Source organism: Chlorocebus sabaeus, chromosome 23, assembly GCF_047675955.1.
Source record: "Chlorocebus sabaeus isolate Y175 chromosome 23, mChlSab1.0.hap1, whole genome shotgun sequence".
Lineage (NCBI taxonomy): Eukaryota > Metazoa > Chordata > Mammalia > Primates > Cercopithecidae > Chlorocebus > Chlorocebus sabaeus.
In genome coordinates this window covers 62,415,889-62,438,993 of record NC_132926.1, presented here as the reverse complement: position 1 = coordinate 62,438,993, position 23,105 = coordinate 62,415,889, and the positions used below count along the sequence as shown (strand labels likewise).

The 23,105-nt window shown below is 34.5% G+C and overlaps 1 protein-coding gene across 1 annotated transcript in view; it reads left to right on the top strand.

Annotated features, from left to right (window-relative positions):
• HSD17B4 (hydroxysteroid 17-beta dehydrogenase 4) overlaps positions 1 to 23,105 on the top strand; it is an 87,679-nt gene that overhangs the window by 22,196 nt on the left and 42,378 nt on the right. Inside the window, exons 3-11 of the mRNA XM_008014219.3 lie at positions 1,763 to 1,870; positions 2,580 to 2,639; positions 3,880 to 3,901; positions 3,996 to 4,042; positions 5,597 to 5,681; positions 7,379 to 7,566; positions 16,897 to 16,988; positions 19,638 to 19,662; positions 21,266 to 21,394. Of these exons, the coding sequence (XP_008012410.1) occupies positions 1,763 to 1,870; positions 2,580 to 2,639; positions 3,880 to 3,901; positions 3,996 to 4,042; positions 5,597 to 5,681; positions 7,379 to 7,566; positions 16,897 to 16,988; positions 19,638 to 19,662; positions 21,266 to 21,394 (756 nt within the window). The remainder of the gene's footprint in view (positions 1 to 1,762; positions 1,871 to 2,579; positions 2,640 to 3,879; positions 3,902 to 3,995; positions 4,043 to 5,596; positions 5,682 to 7,378; positions 7,567 to 16,896; positions 16,989 to 19,637; positions 19,663 to 21,265; positions 21,395 to 23,105) is intronic.

Below are 23,105 nucleotides of genomic sequence, written 5' to 3'. Positions count from 1 at the left end.
CATTTTAGACACTGTGTATGTTGTAAAAACTTAAAATACTATTTTTTAATATTTTAAGCTCATGCCTGTTGCTTTTAAAATCACCATTCTTATACATAAAGACTTTCTTATGGAGAAGATATTTCAACATTGTATGCTTAATCTTTAAAAACTTTTTTATTGTGGTAGGAATACTTACGAGATCTATCCTCTTCACAAGGTTTTAAGTGTCCAATATAGTATTGTTATAGGTATGTTGTATAGCCAATCTCTAGAACTTATTTATCTTGCATGATTGAAACTTTTTTTTTTTTTTTTCTGAAGACAGAGTTTCCACTCTGCTGTCCAGGCTGGGGTGCCGTGGCGTGATCTCAGCTCACTGCAACCTTTGCCTTCTGGGTTCAAGCGATTCTTCTGCCTCAGCCTCCTGAGTAGCTGGGATTGCAGGTGTGCGTCATCACGCCCAGCTAATTTTTGTATTTTTAGTAGAGACGGGGTTTCACCATGTTGGCCAGGTTGGTCTTGAACTCCTGACCTCAGGTGATCCCCCCACCTCAGCCTCCCAAAGTGTTGGGATTACACGCATGAGCCACCACACCCATCCCAATGTAATTGAAACTTTATACCCATTGGTTAGCAACTCTCCATTTCCAGCATCTCCCTAGTTCCTGGCAACCATCATTCTATTTTCTGATTCTATGAGTTTTCATATTTTAGATACCCCACATAAGTGGAATCATGCCAGTATTTGTCCTTTTGTGACTCACTTATTTCTTTTAACATAGTGTCTTCAGAATTCATATTATCACATATTGCAGTATTTTATTCTTTTTAAATGCAGAATACTATTCCATTGCATGTATATACCCCATTTTCTTTATTCATTCATCTATCCATGGACATTTAGGTTGTTTCCACATCTTAGCTATTGTGAATTGTGTTGCAGTGGAATTGGAGTGGTAATATCCTTTGATATTTGAAGAGAATTTCAAGTTAGTTTTTCTTCTGATTTCAGTTGTTTTGGATAAAGACGTGGAAGTAGGATTGATCGATTTTATAGTAGTTTTGTTTTCCTGTGTATTTAATCTTAAAGTGATTTTCACGTTTTTTCTTTTCTTTTGCTGAAAAGTGGGTTGAATCTTTTTTTTTTTTTTTAATTTTCTTCCCTGCTCCTTTTTTTTTTTTTCTGGATAGGATCTTGCTCTGTTGCCCAGGCTGGAGTGCAGTGGCATGATCATAGCTCACTGTAGCATTGATTTCCCAGGTTCAAGCAATCCTCCCACCTCAGCCTCCCAAGTAGCTGGGACTACAGCTACACGCCATAATGCCCACTAATTATTTTGGTTTTTAGTAGAGATGAAATCTTGCTATGTTGCCCAGGCTGGTGGTCTTGGATGCCTAAGCTCAAGCAGTCCTCCCACCTTAGCCTTCCAAAGTGCTGGATATAGGTATAAACCACCATGCCCAGGCTTTTTTACTTTTTGAAAGAGGAAAAACATTGCATAGTTAAAAATGTTGTGAGAAGAACCCGTGTTTAAATATTTTTACTGTTTCTTTATGTCTGTATTCAAAAATGAAGAGGAATGTTTTGAAAATGCCTGTGGTGTGTTTAGTAAGATGGGATAGGGTAGGAAGGAATTGGGCAGATGATTGAAGAGAAATGCTAGTAATTAGAATTTCATTTTCAACACACGCACGCACACACACACACACACACACACACACACACACACATTGAAAGTCTAGAATAATTAATTGTTGTTTGTCTGTTTTTGCATTACAGTGAATGATTTGGGAGGGGACTTCAAAGGAGTTGGTAAAGGCTCCTTAGCTGCTGATAAGGTTGTTGAAGAAATAAGAAGGAGAGGTGGAAAAGCAGTGGCCAGCTATGGTATGGTATTTGAGAGAACTATGCTATTTATTTTCCTTCAACTAATGCTGTTTGCCACATTAATAATCTTTGAGCAAATATGTCAGTATTCCAGTGTAATTATGATTTTCTAAGTCTGCCAAAATTCTCTGACTACATATTTTATATATGGGAAAATTTTTAACACTTTTGATGTAGACTATTTCATGATTCTAACCTTTGTTCTGTTGTTTACTATTTTTCTTAGTGAGCACATACAATAATTACAATTCTTAGTGAGCACATACAATAATTAGTAAATTATTGTAGATATGGATATGTTCTTCTAAGTTCTGTTGGGTGAATAGTATCTGTCGTATACTCTGACCCACATTATTTAGAAGTCCTTTGGAAGGGAGGTTGCTGAAATTTCATACAAATTTTCTTTTTTTTTTTTTCAATAAGCATACTTTTAATAAAAATATTGTGTTATTTGTAAACTATTATGTACATATATAGTAAAATAATCAAATAATTGAGTATGTTAATATTGTTAAAAATTGAGATTTTTAGCATACAAAAAAGAGACAAATATAAAATTAAAGAAGTTGAGTAAAAGTTATACAATCTAAATTTGGATATACCAATATGAAATCTTAATGTATTTTTACCCTTAAAAAAAAATTTCCTAGTTCTGTCCACCAAAAGGTATCGAAGCAATGAGCAACCCCATCTCTTTCATTTCCCTCAGATTCAGTGGAAGAAGGAGAGAAGGTTGTGAAGACAGCACTGGATGCTTTTGGAAGAATAGGTGATGTTTCTTTGTGTTATGGCTCTTATAGAGCAACTTCTACCTTCCTAATAAAATATTTTTAAGTTGACTTTTATTTACTAAACAGATACCTCTTTCCTCATAATCACATTTTAAAATTTGATTTATAAGTCAATTATTTTACTTATTTCATAAAGGGCTTCATCGAGGTGGCAATTTTATGGCTATAGTGTTGAGTTTGTTTTTTTGCACCTTAAGTACTTTAAAAACTTACAAGCATTTACTCAGTGCCCTTTTTAAAATAATTCAGTTAAACCTCAAAGATGTTTATAAGATAAAAAATAAGCCAATATTTTGACAATAGAGGACCCAGTGGATTCTTTTGGATAATTATAATAATTTGGATTAAAATGATCCAATATCTTGCAAATTACTTAAGATGATTTCTCTGTAATAAAAATCTTAATTTTTAAGAAGAATTTGAAATAAATTGTTTATTCTGTTATTTCTCTAGCTAATCTTCCCAGTTTAGTCCCACATACTCTTAATAGATTATTTAACTGCTAGATGGAGACATCACAGAAGATAAACCCAACATGTTTACAATCTGAAAAACATTACTTATTCTTAATTGAATGTGCTCTCCCCTTTTTTGTTTGGTGTGTCACATTTATTTTTCTTATTATGTTTGATGGAACTCATAAGAAACATGTTCACATATCATCTGACAGGGATAGAAACCACAAAAATATGAAATCATAGGGTGAAAATAGCCACAAGAGGGCCGAACCTTAAAACGTAATTATTTTCTTTCATAGTGAGAAAATAATTATGTAACAAGATAAGGCATCAGTTTGTAACTCTAATGGTTTTCTTTTTGGGCCTTTTACTTTTGAGTGGCAAGGGAAAAAATCTAACTTTAACTTGCTAAGTGAATTCTGAGGTTAAGTGTAGAATGGCTTATGATTCTGATTCCTTAGAACCTAAGAGTTGTACAGTAGCTAATTCTATAAATAAGTGGATAGAATTTTGATAGAGAGGTGGGAAAATTTATAGATATTCGTTTGAGAGGAAGGTATTTGATATAATGTGATACTTAGGCTTTTGTGAGTCAATTTTTTTGATGTAGGTATAGACTTTTGTTTTAATAGCACTCTTTACCTATTATATTTACTTTTTCATGGTTAAAAAAGCCAGTTTTGAGAGAAATGTGAGTTGTAAGCAAATGCAAACTACTATGCTTGCTTTTATATGTGACTGGGATCTTTTTATATTGTAGATGTTGTGGTCAACAATGCTGGGTGAGTATTTCTTTTTCATTTTTAGTGATGTGCATATAATTTTTTTAAAAATGTAACTTTCCTCTTCTTACCCTATACAACATTGATTTTCTAGAATTCTGAGGGATCGTTCCTTTGCTAGGATAAGTGATGAAGACTGGGGTAAGTTGATTTTAATATGTCTCTGTGGAACATACTTATCCATTTAGCCTTTTTAATATTTGATAAATTTATATATTTAAGGAAAAACCTGCTTCTACCTACTTTTGCTGCTAGTATATATGATGAGTAAACTGTGTACTGAAAACAATAAATAGTTAGAAGTAGCCTCTTTTAGAAAACATTTAATACGTTTAAAAAATGTTAAATCACTTGTTTAGAAGTTGTCTAAAAGGATTTTATTTCTTCAGGTTTCCCTCTCCCCTTTTTTTTCTCCTTAAGAGGTTGTCAGCATTTTCTAGCTGTATTAACTCTAACAGCCTTTAATGTGCTTATCCAGCTCTGTGAATCTTTCTCAAGAGCAGGAGCAGGATATGTAAGGGAGTCTAGTGTACTAAAAATGATGGCGATCTTAGAACAGGTTAGGACAAAACCTGGATATAATTTTGAAGCTTCTAGTAAATAGGAAAGTTTTCCATTCTGTCTGAATTGGAAAGATTGAGTTTAGATAATGAAAAAAATCACAGTTAAGAGTTTTTTTTTTTTTTTTTTTTTCTTTTGCTCTTCTTTGTCCTTACTTCCATTGGCCATCAGAACTAAAATGAAGAGTGGTGGCTGAGACAGTGGGAGGCATGGCAACTGAGGTGAAACAGTTGTATCATTGTTTATAGAATGTGTTTTGGGGGAATATTGCCTGACTGGTCTTTTGAAAGAAGAATTAATATCTTTGATTTACAATTAAGCTAAGAAGAGCTTTTAGTTTCTGCTTCCTTTGTAACAACTGGGATAAAAAAGAAGCTAAGAAAGATAGGATGTGCTGGTAAAGGGGGCCTATGTTGGTGCTTTTCTTGGTGCTGCGATGGGACTGAGGTATTTCCTTCTCTGATACCATCCTACTAAGCCCACTACTCCTGACTACCCTTCTCTCTTTCTTTTTTTTTAGTTCCTTTTTTCACTCTTACATTCTTCTTCTAATATCCACAGGAAAACATTTGTTTTAACAAAATTAAGAATGCTTAAAAAATGTGACAGTTAAAATCTAGAGTTGTCTGTCTGAATGTTTTGTAAGTGCTTCATTAGATCGAAATCTGTGAAAACAGGCCTCTTTCACGAACTCATTTGCAAACAGTAACAGTAGGGATCTAGTGAGTATTTTGTAAATATTTCTTAATGAACTATGTGGTTTATGATTATGCTTTAACTGATGTTAGTGTTGAGTGCCAGTTATATTTGTAAAAATCTTGGATTTTATATTAGCAAATTTTTATATAAAGTAGGCATAAATTAAGGTCATAGCATTATATTTGGATGTATATAGGTGTTCCATTAATTTTACAAATTATGAGGAAAGCTGTTGTAGTTCTAGGTGTGAACTATCGATTAGTAGCATAACTGAAACAAAGGCAAAATACTCATTGGCGTGCGACAGTAGGTGATTTTATACATCAGGTATAAAATGAACATCTTTGTATAAATACAATATTGCTTATGTTGATTCTCAGACATAGTTATCTAAGTTTTTACAAAATATTCAATAAAAATAATTTATTGTTTTAGATATAATCCACAGAGTTCATTTGCGGGGCTCATTCCAAGTGACACGGGCAGCATGGGATCACATGAAGAAACAGAAATATGGAAGGTAGAGTTGCATGTGGTTGTCAAGGGGGATTGAAGATGTTGTGTCTGGGGGTTCTTGTGTACAGGGAAAGATTATGTGAAGTGTTGTGAAATGATTTATGATATTGAGGAAAACATCTTTAGATATGGCTTTTAACATATGGTTTTGACACATACCCTCATTAAATTGGTATCACTTAGTCACAGATTGGCTGAGCTGGACAGCTTTATATTTATTTTTTACCTCTTTTTGTTATTAAAGATTTTCTTGCTGTTCTCTGGCAACTTTTATTTTATTTTGAGACATGGTTTCATTCTTGCCCAGGCTGGAGTACAGTGGCATGAACCTGGCTCACTGCAGCCTTACCTCCTGGACTCAAGCAGTCCTCCCACTTTAGCCTCCCAAGTAGCTGGGACTGCAGGTATGTGCCACCACACCTGGCTAATTTTTTAATCTTTTGGTAGAGATGGCATCTCATTTTGTTGCCCAGGCTGGTCTCAAACTCTTGGGCCCAAGTGATCTTCCTGCCTTAGTTTCTGGCATTTTAGAAGGTAGTACACACATTGAAGATTCGGCTATACCTTATTCTGTAACCTGAATATTATTTCATGTCTTCCCAACTGGGGAGAGATTAATGGCTATTTCCTGCTGACTGGTACTAGTCAGACATGAGTTAGTCTTTATCAACTGTTTAAGAACTGTATGACCTCTCATGATTGCTCCTAGATAAGTAACTCATTGTGGCAGTGCTAGTACGCTTAATCCATGTTCTCTTTTGCACTCTAGTGTTGAGGTCATTCCTCTTAATTTAGGGCTCATACATACCTAATAGAAGCAAATTGCTTGTGATGCCTGTTTTTGTTGGAGATTTCTAGTTTATCCTGGTCCTAACAGTTTCTGAGAATAGATGACATGATTTATTTTACTTAGCCTAAGTAGAGTTAGTGAGGTTGGGTCAGATTTTGAGATGATTGTTTTAACGAGGCATTTAATATTATTCAGAAAGGGAGAGAGGCAAAGTGATGAGGACTGAAAAATTGGAACTGTTTGATTTAATATTTCTTGCTAAAATTTTAACTTGTATGTTACTAGGTTATTTCGTGGTTATAAATATTTATTGTTGTTTTTGATAGATAATGAATATACATTCTTACATTTAAGTGTAAGTGTAAGTGTAAGATCATTTGGTTCTGGCCAGAAAATCTTTTTTTTTTTTGAGGCGGAGTCTCGCTCTGTCGCCCAGGCGGGAGTGCAGTGGCCAGATCTCAGCTCACTGCAAGCTCCACCTCCCGGGTTTATGCCATTCTCCTGCCTCAGCCTCCGGAGTAGCTGGGACTACAGGCGCCCGCCACCTCGCCCGGCTAGTTTTTTGTATTTTTTAGTAGAGACGGGGTTTCACCGTGTTAGCCAGGATGGTCTCGATCTCCTGACCTCATGATCCGCCCGTCTCGGCCTCCCAAAGTGCTGGGATTACAGGCTTGAGCCACCGCGCCCGGCCCAGAAAATCTTTTTAAAACAGTTAAATCTTGTAGTTGAATTTTGAGAGATTACTTATATATTAATATTATTTTAGATACATGAATCATGATCGTAAGAAGCTAATGACAGTATACATAGTTGCTTTTGATAGGTGCAATAGTACCAAAACAGAATTATTAGAGTTGCAATGTTATCAAATTATGGAAAAGATGATATTGAGAGATTGATTTTCTTTTTAGAATTATTATGACTTCATCAGCTTCAGGAATATATGGCAACTTTGGCCAGGCAAATTATAGTGCTGCAAAGTTGGGTCTTCTGGGCCTTGCAAATTCTCTTGCAATTGAAGGCAGAAAAAGCAACATTCATTGTAACACCATTGCTCCTAATGCTGGATCACGGATGACTCAGACAGTTATGCCTGAAGGTTAGTAAGCAAGCTTATATTTTTCAGTGCTGTTACTTACAAATCTATGTGGAGTGAGCTTTGCAAAAGTATTTAATTTTCTGAATACTTAAAAATTATTTTTTTTTCAATTTCGAAAGCATTATGTGTAAATTGTGTTCATTGTGGAAAATTTAGAAAAGCACAAAGGAAAAAGTAAAAAATGACCCATAATTCTACCACATTGATAAAAACTTTCATTCTTTTTCTCTGTATAGATAGTCTTTTTTTTTACGGACTGGGGTAATATTCTTCCTGTTTCATAATAATTGTTGTAAAAATAGATTATTTTTTAGAGCAGTTCTAGATTTACAGAAAAATTGTACAGAGAATTCTTATATACTTTATCTCCCACAGTTTTCCCTGCTATTAACATCTTTGGTCAGAGTGGTATATTTATTACAATTGATGAACCAGTATAGAACCATTATGATAAGCTAAAGTTAATCGTTTACACTGGGATTCACCCTTTGTGTTGTACAATTGTATGGGTTTTCACAAATGCATAAAGTTATGTATCCACTGTTATAGTGTCATACAGAACAGTTTTACTTACCTAAAAATCCCCTGTGTTTCACCTGTTTCTCTCTCCCCTTTTCTTCCTGAATTCTCAAGGATTGAAGCTCACTTCTTTTTATCGTTCAGTAATATTCCATGGTATAAATGTACTACAGTGTTTTTTATTCATACACCTATTGAGGGAGATCTCGATTGCTTCCAGTTTTTGGCACTTATTAATAAAGCTGCCATAAACATTCATGTGCAGGTTTTTGTGTAGACATAAGTTTTTAAGTCATTTGGGCACATATCATGGAGTGTGATTGCTGGATGCTATGATGATAAGACTAGGTTTAGCTTTGTAAGAAATTGCTGAACTGTCTTCCAAAATGATTGTATCATTTTGCATTCCCACCACCAATTAATGAGAGTTCTTGTTGCTCCACATCCTCGCCAGCATTTTTTATTGTCAGTACTTTGGATTTTAGGTTTTCTAATAGATATGTAGTGATATCTTATTGTTTTAATTTGCACTTACCTAGTGACGTATGGTATTGAGCATTTTTTTCCTGTGCTTATTTGGCATTTATTTGTCTTTTTTGTTGAGACGTCTATTCACATCTTTCACTCATTTTTAAATTGGATTGTTTGTTTTCTTGAATGTTAAGGGTTCTTTGTATATTTTAGAAACAAGTCCTTTATCAGATACCTGTTTTAGAAATTTTTTTTTCAGTCTGTGGCTTGTCTTTCTATTCTCTTAATCTCCTTTACTTTTGAAGGATAAGTTCATTGGATACAGAATTCTAGGTTGGTGGCTTTTTTCTTTCAACATTTTAAATACAGGCGTATCTTGGAGATGTTGCAGGTTTGGTTGTAGATCACCACAATAAAGCTAAGATTGCAATAAAACAAGTCATATAAATGTTTTGGTTTCTCAGTGCATGTAAAAATTATATTTACAGTATACTGTAGTTTATTAAATGTGCAAGAGCATTATGTGTAGATCTAAACTATATACATGCCTTAATTAAAAACCACTTTATTGTTAAATGCCAATATGGATAAATGAAGCGAGCACATGCTGTTGGAAAAATGACGCTGATAGACTTGCTTCATGTAGAGTTGCCACAAACCTTCAGTTTGTGAAAAACGCAATATTTGCATAGCACAATAAAGTGGAATATAATACAATGAGATGTACCTGTATTTCACATCAGTTTCCTCTTGGTTACATGGTTTCAGAAAGGAAGTGTGACATAATTCTTATCCTTATTCCTCTATAGGTAAGGCGTTTTTTTCCCCTCTGGCTTCTTGCAAGATTTTCTCCTTATCTTTGGTTTTCTGCAGTTTGCGTATGATGTGTTTAGGTGGAGATTTTTGATATTTATGCTGCCTGGTATCCTCTGAGATTCCTGTCATTAATTTTGGAAAATTCTCAGCCATCATTCCTTCAAATATTTTTTCTGCTTATTCTCTTTTTCCTCTTCTCGGGTTCTCATTGTATGCAAGTTATATCTTTTGTAATTGTCCCACAGTTCTTAGATCTTTATTCTGTTCCATTTTTCTCATTCTTTTTTTGCGTTTCCATTCAGGAAGTTTGTATTGACATATCTTCAAGCTCACTGATTCTTTCTTCATTTCTTGTACAATGGTTTTGATTTCTAGTATTTTCTTTTGATTCTTTTTTAGAGTTTTATCTCTCAGCTTAAAGTAACCATCTGTTCTTGTGTATTATTCACTTTTTCCATTAGAGCCCTAAGCATAGTAATCATAGTTATTTTAAATTCCTTGTCTGGTAATCTCCAAATCTCTGCCATATGAATCAGGTTCTAATGTTTGTCTCTTTAGCCTATGCTTTTTCTTGCCTTTTAACATGGGTTGCAATTTTTTTGTTGAAAGTAAAAAATAATGCTATTGAGTAATAGCAAGTGAGATTAATACGCCTTTAGTGTGAGGTTTTATGTTTATCTCGTTAGAAGTTAGGCCGTGTTTATTATTTACTATAGCTATGGGTATCAGAGGCTTCTGCTTCCTCTCTGTTCTTGTTTTTTTATACTCCGTTGTCTTTGAGTTTCCTTAGAAACTCTTTGTTAAATAGAGTTTGTATCTTGAAGCTCTCACTTGTAATTGCTATTATACTGGAGCCCTGTTGATGGAATGGAAAGGTATTGGGGAGGGGAAGTGTTGTGTACTCTTATTATTAAATCTCCATTTTTTTTAGTGGGTCAGAGTCCTGGTTTGGTACCTTCAGAAGAGTTTTTTAGCCTTTTTTTCTTCTCTTTCCCTTATTTGAGATGGGAAAGCTAGAGAAGTTCCAATTGTCTAATCACTCTTCCCCTAGGTCAGACAAGGCTCTACTAAAGTAGTGTCTCATGAGCAGGCCTTAAGTAGAACAGAATACTCTGGGCATATTTCAAAATGGTTTCTTTCCCCTTTTCTTCTCCAAAGCATGAGGGGATTTTTCTCTGATCTTCACTATGTGGTGGGAAATTTTGGAGGTAAAACTTATAGAAGTATTGGAGTCCCCTCCTAAGTTTGGGTCCTCCTAAGATGAAACAAGTCCACATTCAGCCTCTAGCAATTTATCAGTTACTGTTTAAGTGTTCTAACTGCTTGGGCTCTGGAGGCTTCTGTTCCCAGTAAGCTGGGTTTTCTGCGTTTGCCTGTGTCTCCAGTTTTCCCGATGGTGATTTGCCCTGTGACCTGAATTCTCTGGTGCCGATAAGCAGAGTTGTTGATTTTTAGCTTGTTAAGCTTTTATCTTGGTTTGAGGATGGAAGTAACAACTTCCAAGCTCTTTTTATGTTGGAGTGCAGACTGGAAGTCTAATTATTATTATCTTTTCTTTTCCCATGTCATGAACATTTTCCCATTTAATAAAATAGTGCAGGGTATCTTTTAATGGTTGCATTATATTTTACCTTATTCATGTTCCATAATTTAAAAAAATGCTTTTTATGGTCATAGTTTCTTTGTGTTAAAAAAGACTTTTTTGTGTAGCTTTCTAATATACATAAGAGTAAAGAAAGTTAAGAACCATTTGTACCCATTATTCAGCTTCAGCAAATGGTCAACAGCCAATTTTGTTTCATTTTTTGATCACCTTCTCCTTTTTCTTCTGCAGTATTTCAAAGTAAATCCTAGACATTGTATTTCACCTAATGAACACTTGGAAATGAATATCTAACAGATGTGGACACGTAACCACAATGCCATTATCATAACCAAACAAAATAACTTGCTAATATCCCCTAATACCAAATTCATATTAAAATGTTCTAGTTTTCTTGAAAGAGATACTTTTAGAGTTGGTTTATTCCGCTAAGGATCCAAACAAGGTCCACAGGCATTTTTGTTGTTATAGTTCTTAAGTTTCCTTTAACACATAATAGTTCATCTTCCCTTTTTTAAAAAAAGTCAAGCTGGACAGGGTGGTTTGTACCTGTAGTCACAGCTACTTGGAAGGCTGAGGTGAAAGGATTCTTGAGCCCAGGAATTTGAGGCTGCAGTGAACTATGGTTGCACCACTGCGCTCCCGCCTGGGTAATGGACTGAGACCCTGCCTTAAAAAGAAAAAAAGCTGTTTGTTTGTTCAAGAATCTAGTTCTTTTGTTCTATAGACTATTCTTCATTCTTGATTTGGGTTGTCTTTGCACCTTTGTGGAAAATCAATCGAATACTTACCCCTGGGTCTATTTCTGGCTTCTCTGTTCTATTCCATTGATCTGTGCGCCTGTCCTTTCAGCAATATCAGGATGTTTTGATTATTCTAGTTTTATATTAAGTCTTGGAATGAGATAGTGTAAGTCTTTCAACTTTCTTTAAAAATTTAAATGGATAATTGAGAGCCTACCTTTCTTTACATATATATATATATATTAGTTGACTATGGAGAACTGTAGTTTTTGGTACTCTTGGTTTTTATATATTTCTGAAAAGATTTACATAATACTTTAAAAGTAGCTTCTGTGAAATGGTACAAAATAATTGATGGAATTATTTTAAAATTAGCTACTCGATGGAACGCAAATACTTACAGTACCATTTATTTTCCATATTTGAACTAACATTCATTTTAGAACTTGGGATTTGTAATACTACAGCAGTACTTTGCAGCCTTTGCCAAGAGCTGTGTCTAACCAATTTTCTTTAGTGTAGAATACCTATTTGGACCTGAGGTCTAATTTTTTTCCTGTTTCCTTGAGAGCAGAGCCATTTTTAAAGCCTCGTATTCTTTAAAAACTCTTTATGTTCTCATGGTCGTGTCAAAGGAAGTCTTGTTAAAGAATCATGTTATGTGAAAGATATACACTTTATTGGTTTCCTTTTAAGTATGATACTATATAGGCACAAAACAGTGTAGGTTATAGATACAAGAAGTAAAGCATAAAAATGTATCGAATATTCATGAACTCACTTCTCAACCCAAGAATTGGAATATTGCCAATAACTTGCATCTAACTTTGTACCTTCTTTCTACCCCCCGCTTCATATCAAGAGACAAACCACTAGTTAGAATTTGTGCTGATCATCCCTTTGTTAGATTTCTACCTTTAGTCACTTTTTGCTGTGGGTTCTAGACTCTTTGGGAAGCAGTACATTTTCAAGAAAGTACTTAAAACTTTAGGTTTTAAATTTGTTTTTCTTTGGGAATATGCTGCCATTTATTTGAACAGATCTGGACCACTGAACCGTTAAGTAAATGTTTAATCCTTTATGCCTACCATGCTGTAGTAAAAGAAGTTTAGAAAATAAAGTCTACTTTAGACAAATGACTTAATCTTTCTGGATCTGTTTTCTCTTCCACAAAGTAAGAGAGTTATAGATCATTTTAAAATTTCCTTTAATTTTGGGACTATTGTTTCTAGTCCTATAATTCCATTATTTTTATTCTGCTTTTTTCTTACTCTTTTATAGTTTAGAATATCTGAAAATTTATTTTGACCCGAAGCTTTTCTTCTCCTCCTCTAAAATATTTCCTTATGGGCAATTAAAGGAATTATTTGTTGTTAAAGAACCAGATATTATGAGTAATGTGTGGAGACATTTTTGCTATTTCATTTCCCCTTTGAAATATACTTGATACATGAAAAATAATGTGTATAACTTACATGTTTCTTACATGAAATAAAATAAAACCCTATAATGAGTATCCAGGAACTAACTTTCCAAGCTGTTTTAGTTATTTCCTGCTGTGTAGTAAACTACTCTAAAACTTAGTGGATTAAAACAGCAAACATTTATTATCTCACTCAATTTCTGGGGTCACTAGGAATTTTAGCCTAACTAGGAGGTTCTGCTTCTAGGTCTTTAATGAGGTTTTAATGAAGATGTTTGCTGGCACTGTAGTCATTTGAAAACTTGGCTTGGAGGATTTACTTCCAAGATCATTTGTGCACATGGTAGTTGCCAAGAGGCCTCTGTTCCTTCCTACCTGTTGTTAGGAGGCCTCAGTTTCTCACCATGTGGCCTTTTCCATAGGCCTGCTTTTGACATGGTAGCTGGCTTTCCCCAGAGCTAAAGATTTGAAAGAGAGGGCCACCAAGACAGAAGCTGCAGTGTCTTTTATAACCTATTTCAGAAGAGATATACCACCACGTTTGTCCTATCCTGTTGATCACACAGACTAGCCTTGGTACACTGTGAAAAAGGACTACAACAAGGGATAAATCAAAGGACATGGGAGTCATTGAAGATCATCTTTTTTTTTTTTTTTTGTGATGGAGTCTCGCTCTGTCACCCAGGCTGGAGTGCAGTGGCGCAATCTCGGCTCACTGCAAGCTCCGCCTCCCGGGTTCACGCCATTCTCCGGCCTCAGCCTCCGGAGTAGCTGGGACTACAGGCGCCCGCCACTGCGCCCGGCTAATTTTTTCTATTTTTAGTAGAGACGGGGTTTCACCATGGTCTCGATCTCCTGACCTTGTGATCTGCCCACCTCGGCCTCCCAAAGTGCTGGGATTACAGGCGTGAGCCACTGCGCCCGGCCTGAAGATCATCTTGATGACATGCTGTCATGCGGCCCCCCAACTGGAGCATTTCCATAACTTGTGTCTATTTTTGTTACCTTTTTACCTCACCCCATTTCCTCCCCCAAGAGGTAATCACTTAAAGAGACTATTCATTCCCTTACCTTTAATTTTGTTTTTAATAAAAATTACATGAACAAACACTTTATTTTTTGGTTTTCATGTTTTTGATCTTTATGACATTTGTCATTTAAAAAAAATTTTGAGAATTGTACTTTGTCTTTCCATGCAATTTTAGGGCTCTAAGATTTATATATAGCTGTAGCTCATTCAATTTTATTGCTGCAAGACTATTATGTGAATTTATTTAATTCTTATTAATGAACATATGTGTTACTTTTTAATTAATTTGCTTTCTTGTACGTGTGTTCTGGATAACAAGAACAATAACTTTTCTTGGATATGTACTTTGAAGTAAAATTGTTGAGTCAGGAAGGGTACAAATGCTAATTCATAGTTTTCTTTATAATATATTTTAAATTCCAACATTTCTCTTCCATTGTAGTTTAAATCTGTTTCTTTAACTTTTTCTCATAGTAGCTTTCCTTCATGATTTCTAATTACTAGCTCTTTACCTGATCTTATTCTGTGTTTGTTCTGTGTTCTGAATTGGCAATGTTTTCTTCAGAGAGGATCTGTCTTTGCTACTGCTGGTTACCAGGAGGCATAGCCAATTTTGGTCTGCTTCAGTCTTCCTTAAAAGTTGAAGTTCAGTGTAGAACAGTTTAGGTTTAGGACCCCATCTTGATGCTGGCCTACCTCTGAGTACCTAGGTATCAGTACTGTTATTTGTATCATTCTCAGGCACTAGGGACTCTTTTCTTTTTTTTTTTTTTTTTTCTGGTTGGAGGATACCTTTTTTTATCTCAGTAATGCTTTAAAAGGATCTCATTTCTGGAAGCAGAAGCATTCCTCAAGAGTACTTGGCTCACTGTAATGCTAGATATCCTGACACCTAGTATTGTGGAAGAAACACTGGGTTAAGTAAGTAAACATTTCTATTTTTGATTTCATATAACTTTGTATCTTAATAGCTATGGAACTTCTCTGATCTTTTATTTACTCTCTTGAGGTTGGTTTTTTATTTATAAAACTGAGTTTAGTAGATGCTGGCTAACCTAGGAGTTTGAGAATGAACTGGAGAAAGCAAGAATATTTGCTTATATTATTAGTGATAATACATAAAATAAACTGCAAGACAGACATATTTTTTTCTGTGTGCCTTATGTTCTTTTCTTTTTTCTCACCTAAGGTAATAGATACTCTGTTGCATTTTATAGATATGCTTATTTTGTATTCAGTTTGAAGTTAGTCAACTCAAATATCCAAATCCCTGTACATAAATATCCTTTAGCATTCAGTTTTGCCAATAGATATATGGGAAATGTGAGCAATGTTATGTATTGAGATGAATGGGTATTTAAGTTAATAATTTATTTCATTGTACAATTTGAGATGGCTGGAGTCTTCCTTTCGTTTTTTCCTTATGCATATGATGAAAAATGGAAAACAGGGTGCCATTGGAATGCTTGTGTACTTTGAGAGCTTTTAGAGGCTATAACGTGAAGAATTTTTGCAACTACTTTTTAATTTACAGGGACTATATACACCATCTTTTTTACTTTAACACATTAATACAAAATTGTATTTTGTCATTTCACAATTTTTGCCTTTATTTGACCTTTTAGATAAAATTCTATGGTATTTAAGGTATTGTAAGATACAAATTGTATCTCATTTGAGCCTTGGAACAGCTTGGTGGAATAGCAAGTGGAAGTATTTAAATTACTAGCTTATTAATGAAGATAGAGGCCTAGGGAAGTTGAATGATGGACTCACGTTCTTAAGTTGCTTGCATAGCAGGTTCAGTACTAGAATCCAACTCTTCATGTTCTTCATGTAGCACCTTTCTGCTTCACCAAGCTACTCACAGAAAGAGTGCAATGGGAAAGAGAAGTTGGTTAAGGACTACGAAAGTAAAGTTAGATAGGAGGAATAAATTCTAGTATTTGATAGTACAATAGAGAAATTATAGTTAACTTTAATTTATTGTGTATTTCAAAATAGCTAGAAGAGAAGATTTGTAATGTTCTTAACCCAAAGACAAGATAAATGTTTGAGTTGATGGATATACCAGTTACCCTGATTTGGTCATTACACATTATATAAGGCATCATAATATCACATGTACCTTCAGAATATGTATAACTAGTATATTTTAGTTTTTAAAAAGTCAAAAAAGTAACGTATGCAATGGGAAAGTAGTTTTTATACTTTGTGCCCTCATCAGTGATATCTGCAAGGTCTATTTCAATCATTATCTGCCTTCCCTGGTGGTCTAGTGGTTAGGATTCAGCACTCTCAATCATTTTCTGCCACTATAGTGGTCTAGGCTGTTTTGTGGTTTTCTAGATTCTTGTTAATAGCTGGGAGAATAGAATAATTTTGGGAATGAATGGTACCCAAGTTTCTCATGTTAAATACAGTTTTGCTCACCAATCTTTGTCTAGGCAGTTCTAACTTTTCTTCTTGTGAGCAGTGTTGATATGTTACTCATCTTGGAAAGGTGTGTCTGATACTTACAGTTTTAGAAGCTTGAGAGCCCTTTAGAAATGGCTTAGTTGAGATTTAAAAAAGTTCTTCCCAAAGCCTTAAATGTTAAACTAGTTATGTACATACTAATTTTGTTCTTATTTTAAAGGTCTCTGAATTACCTATAATTTTATAAGTAAGAAATTATTAGAAAGTAAAATGATTGATAAGATTATGTGTATATTCTTTATTTCAGATCTTGTGGAAGCTCTGAAGCCAGAGTATGTGGCACCGCTTGTCCTTTGGCTTTGTCACGAGAGTTGTGAGGAGAATGGTGGCTTGTTTGAGGTATTTGCACCTTCCTGTTTTCTCTTATTAGTTTTCTCCAGTTGCTTATATTTGTAAAAATCTGCACCAGTGGACATCACTTATATATTTTTAAATATTGTGTCTATGTTATAATTAAAAGTGGTGACTAATACTCATTTTTTGGAAAGTAATAGCAACTTTATAAATTCTGTTTTTACTTAGTTCTACATTTGTAACATTCCTACCAAATGGAAATGTGGCTGGTTTGATGTGTTCAGTCAAAATGTGGGAAATTTCATTATTTAAGAAGCTGAGTGATAAAGTGGAAAGATGAAGCTTGGAGTTTAGAGTTAACCAGGCCAGATTTTGAATTCTTATTCTGGGAATTGCTGATTTGACCTTCCTGAGCTTTAGTTTTCTGGGGTTCCTTGTGATAACTACAAGTCATATTTTAAACCCTTGGCATAGGGCCTAATACATAGCACCACCCACCAATTTTAATTATCAGAATAGCAGGAATTTAATCTTGTGTGATAGGTCAATAAATATAACATTGTTTATTTTTACATAAAAAGTAAACTTTTCTATTTTTCTTTATTTCAAAGCTTTAAATGTTTATTATAAAAATAATTATCTGCACTTAATCCCATCATGCAGTGAGATCCATTGTTCACTGTTTGATGAAATTTGGCTCAATGTAAAGTGAGGGATATATTAGCTTATTTCATTTGAATGAAAAGCTGATGGGTAAGTTAAGGAAAAAAAAACAGTCTACATATCTCTAAGCAGAGATATGCACCTCCACTTTCCTAATCAGACTCATTGAATGTGAATTGTGGCATATTAGAAGTAGAAAGAACTTTACAACTCTATTTTATGGAAGAGGAAAATTTAATAATATCAAGGCATCTGTAATCCAAAATTTTGCCTGCTGTTCTTTTACCTCATTAAGGAATTTTTAAAAACTATTTATCTTTTACAAGTATGTTTATTACTAACTTTGTGAAGAAAAATAGTATGTGCTGTTTGTGAAAATTTCAAATATATAAGAACATGTAAAAAATAAAATAAAAATTGCCTATATTATCACTGTCCAGAGAGAACTAGTATTAATATTTTTATGTATTTCCTTCCAGTCTTTTATTAGATATGTGTTTTAATTTTTATTTTTTTTGAGATGGGGTCTCGCTCCATTGCCCAGGCTGAAGTGCAGTGGCGTGATCTTGCTTCACTGCAGCCTCCGCCTCCTGGATTCAAGTGATTCTCCTGCCTCAGCCTCCTAAGTATTTGGGATTATAGGCACCCACCACCAAGCTCAGCTAATTTTTAAATTTTTAGTAGAGACGGGGTTACCATATTGGTCAGGCTGGTCTCGAACTCCTGATCTCAAATGATCTGCCCACCTTGGCCTCCCAAAGTCCTGGGATTACAGGCGTGAGCTACCGCGCTCGGCCTAGACAGGCGTTTTATACACCCAAACACACAGACAATTAGGATCATGCTGCAGATGAAGTTTTGTTATGTTGCTGTTTTCGTTTACTATGTTGTGAACATTTTTAGTGAGGAGCATTTGGCATGCATGATTGATAAAATATGCTACGAGATGTGCATAACATCCTGACTTAAACCTTGAGAGTAAATTCCCACTTTTTGAAGTTCTGATAGATATCTAGAGTGGCAGATACAAATATTTTTGGCTCAGGCGGAGCAATCCTTTTTAGCACCTGAGAGGAGCTTATAACTTATTACTTCACTTCCAAAATACAGTAAAAAGTGGTGGTTATTTTGCCTGATATCAAAACCACTGCTGATTTGTCTACTGTAACTATATCAAGGCTGACTGGTTGTATCATAAAAGATGTAAGCATATTAATATAGAGGCAAAGGGTGATGAGAAGCCACACCCTTGAACTTAGAGCCACTAAGATGTCTGCTGATACATTTCTTCTATCTTATGCATGTGACATTTTTGTGGTAAGTTTGGGCACACTGTAGTTGTGGTGTTTGAAGTCATGACAAACAGATTTTCTTTACATCAGACTTTTTTTTTTTTTTTTTTTTAGGATTTTTCTTGAATGACCTCTAGAAAAAATTATAGAAGTGAAAAATTGATCTTCCTGGGTAGCAGTTATTATTTGGTCATTTGTCTTATCTGTGCATACAGATGTTTCATTAAAATGAGTATATGTAGTTCACTAAGTCAAATACTCTTTTTATTTGGCTTTGGTTTTCTTTGTAATTCAGTAGGTCCTTCAAGAGGGACATTTATTTTGATCTCATGATATGCTAGGCAGTGTTCTATTTGTATTGTTTGCTTCATGGTAACCATATGAAATATGTACTGTCATTTTTATTTTACATTTGAGGAAACTTGGATTTAGGTAGGTCACATAATTTGGCCAGGGTAGTCAGTAGACAAATTTGTGTCAAGTCTTGGTCTCTGACATCAGATTCATTCTTTTCTATTACATGCATTTCTACTTCATTGTGCTGTTTTATGTTTGTGCTCTGATAACATGAACAGTGCAAAGTCATGGAGACCGGTGGACTTTTATAGAGCTGTATTATTTTCATCTCCCGTCACCTTGAATTGTAATAGTAAAGGAGCTGACTTTTTTTTAATTAAAAAAAAATTATATTAGTGATTTCACATTAGATGGTATAATGTTTCCCCCCTCTTTTTGGTAGGTTGGAGCAGGATGGATTGGAAAATGTAAGTCTCTCTCAGTTTTTGGTTTGTATAGATTATTTCCTTCTTTAAACCTACATATCTAGTTGAGGTAGGTAAGATTTTTGTCAAATGCCTAACCATTGGATATAGTGCTTGCATATTCAAACTTAAACATTGCTATAGCAGCAGATATTTTTAAACATTGTGATTGTGCTTTAGGTCTGTGGCCCTTTGAAGACCCTATCTATTCTTCCTGTAGGCAGTCCTTATTCAGGACTTGTCCTGTCTTATTCAGAACTGGCTATTCCTTCAGACAGCATATACTGATAATCATCCTCCCATGTCTTTGACTTCCCACATGCTTGTTCTTGCTGTTTCAGCAGAGAAATGAGTGGGAGGGAAAGCTGTTTTGGAAAAAGATGGGTTGAGCCTATTCTAGAGCAGCAGGCAAGTTCTCCAATTTTCCCATGTAATTATTTTCTTCCATGAAGTAGGAGATGTCAAGGGGAGTGAGGAATCACATTGGACAACTTTCTGGGACAGAAATTGCAACTGATCTATGGGAATTATTCCGCTTTAGCCCAATAGTAAATTTACTTGGCTTCAACCCTCTCCTACCCCATCTCTCAAACCTTGTGAACTCCAAATTTGAGAACTGCTTTATGGCATTAAAAAAATTGTGAAAATGTCTGTGTTTCAACTTACATTTAGTTGGCTATGGGTATCAAAATTAATCCAATTAACTGAATCATTTAAAAGGTTGCTATCTCTGGAGGGCATTGCTATAGTAGTATAATATTTTTAGAATTAATGATCATTTTCTCTGTTAAAGTGGCTTATATTCTTGAAGCATTTTTGAGTGTCTTATTACATTCGTTTAAAAAAGGAATATAAGGTTTTACAGTAAAAGCTATATCTGGCACTTTATCAATAGGAAAGCTCTAGACACAGGCATTTCTGTTATTCCCAAAGGCAAATCTTCAGTTTAACAATCATCAATGTCTGACTATTATGTTTAAATAAGGTTATTAGTTATTTATTCCTCTGGTTTTTAAAAAGAAAACAATGTTAAAAATTCTCCTTATGCAGCAGTAATGGTTTTTATGAATCTGTGCGTTCTAACTGACTTCTTGTGGAAATAGAGGTAGAGCAAAGAGAAGGTAAGGGAGAATTATTTGGGGCCACCTGTTACACTAATTTTTTGTTAACTGAAGTCTTTGACCTATTATTTACTATTAGTCTTCAGTTTGCTAACTCAGCAAAGCTCTATTCAGTTATCTTCATTTTGTAAACAAGAAGAATGAAGTATATTACTTGGGGGATCTGTGGTCGTAAAGTCAGTCTTTTGATGTGATTATTATATAATTAAACCTTTTCACATACAGCATAACATTCTACCTTTAGTACTGTCTAGCATAGTTAGAGAAATTTTTCCCTTCAGCTTCAAATTTATCTTTAAATTGACCTTATCCGAATGCATTTGTTAGGAAAATTTCATTTTAAGGGTTATAGTCAAACTCTTTAGGAGTTAGAATCCCTTTTTTTCTGAATTTCCGTTCTCTTAAAAAATGAAAGGGTTCTTATGCATCCTACTTTCTGTGTCTCAACTACATGCTCAGTATGTTAGTTTTGTTTCTATAACCAGTACGCTGGGAGAGGACTCTTGGAGCTATTGTAAGACAAAAGAATCACCCAATGACTCCTGAGGCAGTGAAGGCTAACTGGAAGAAGATCTGTGACTTTGAGAATGCCAGCAAGCCTCAGAGTATCCAAGGTAAAGAGAGTCCCCATCAGTTAGCTCTGGTTGGCGAATCAGGGGCAGCAAGCATTTTCTTCTCTTATGGAATTGTCTTCTATGTTAACTGTAGTGCTAAGGCACTTGAATCATCTATAGCATATTTTCTGCTCTAGTAGGTATTAAAACTCTTCTTATTTAAGATATTTATGTTATTTCTCACTGTCAATTTTTCAGCTTTATTATTATCCTGTTTTTTGGGTTTATGTGTGATTGGGGGATGGATGGCATAAAATGTTTACTCATTTGTACTGAATGCACTGACTTCTGCGCTGGTGGTTGATTTCAGAGTCTTCCATTATCTACCCATATACTCCCAATCTTACCATATTTTTCTTTCTTTCTTTCTCAAAAAGATTAAGCCTTTTTATTTTTTAGGCTCAGCTCTTTTCTGTTTGGGGCATAAATGTGGCTTTGTTTCAGCGCTTTGTCTTTGCTCCTGTTTCTCTGCTTTTCTAACATACTACTTCTACCTTTTATCTCCTCTGCTAATCTTAATGCTTCTTTAGAAAAACTCAAGCCCCAGATGTTCAACAAAACCTGCCCAGTTAGTCTAGGGTATATTGATCTTTCTGTTAGCTGAACTCCTAGCACTTGAGCATCTAATTATAACTGTTCTCCGCTTCTTTTGTTTCATGCATGTGTGGTTTCTTAATTGCCTGGTAAGTTCCTTTGAGGCAGAGACTGTATCTTGTATGTACTTCTTGTATATATTTGGTGTTAGCATAGTGCTGAACTCATAGAAGGGACTTAATAATTGCTTATTAACTTGAATTATTTAATCTCCTATAATATGCCACAGAAATAGATAACCAAATAAAAGTCAGATTATTTTTTTCTAGTGTAACTCACATATGCATGTAATATATGAAATTTGAAATATTTTTCTGAAAAGATCATGAGTCAGGGTCATTTTATTTAAAAAAACCTTTTTTTTCTCATAGTGATATAATATTTAAAGTTTGATAGAAGAATATATTTGAAAAATGACTACTCTGTTTTTTTTTCTCCTTATTGATACTTTCCTACCTACTGGAATACTTATTGAAATTTTCATTATACTTATTCTCAATCAGATGATAACATGATTGTTATGTCATAAATGGTAACATTTTTGTATTTTATATTTAGACATTTGAGAAATTTATTCTATGAATAACAGTCATTTATCCATGAAAACAAATGAAAGAAAAGTATAGTAAAAGCTTTCCTATGATATCTATCTCAAAAAGTATTTCTGCCTCAAAAGTGTTAAACTTATTAAAAAGCCAACTAATTGAATTATTATAACTAATTATAAGTAAAAAGATACCTCTATCTGAAGCACAACTTAAAAAAATGATCTTTTTGATAAGAATTGAAGTTCCAGAGCATCTCTTCTTGTATTTTTATTTTACAGATGATGGAATTAAATCCCAGAAAAACGAAACTAGCCACTGTTTGAGCCAAGAAGTAATTCAAGTTGTCTATTTCTAAAAGGAGGCACCTTTCAAATAAATAGCCTTCCCTCTAGGTAGCAATATGAATGGAATGGTAGGGGGAAGATTAATAGGCAAGAAACCGCTCTACTGCTGTCATCAGGAATGGCAGATATCTCTGGTCTTCTCAGACTCTGTAGTTTGGTTATTTATTTTTTTTAGGATGGAATCTCATTCTTTCTCCCAGGCTGGAGAGCAGTGGTGTGATCTCG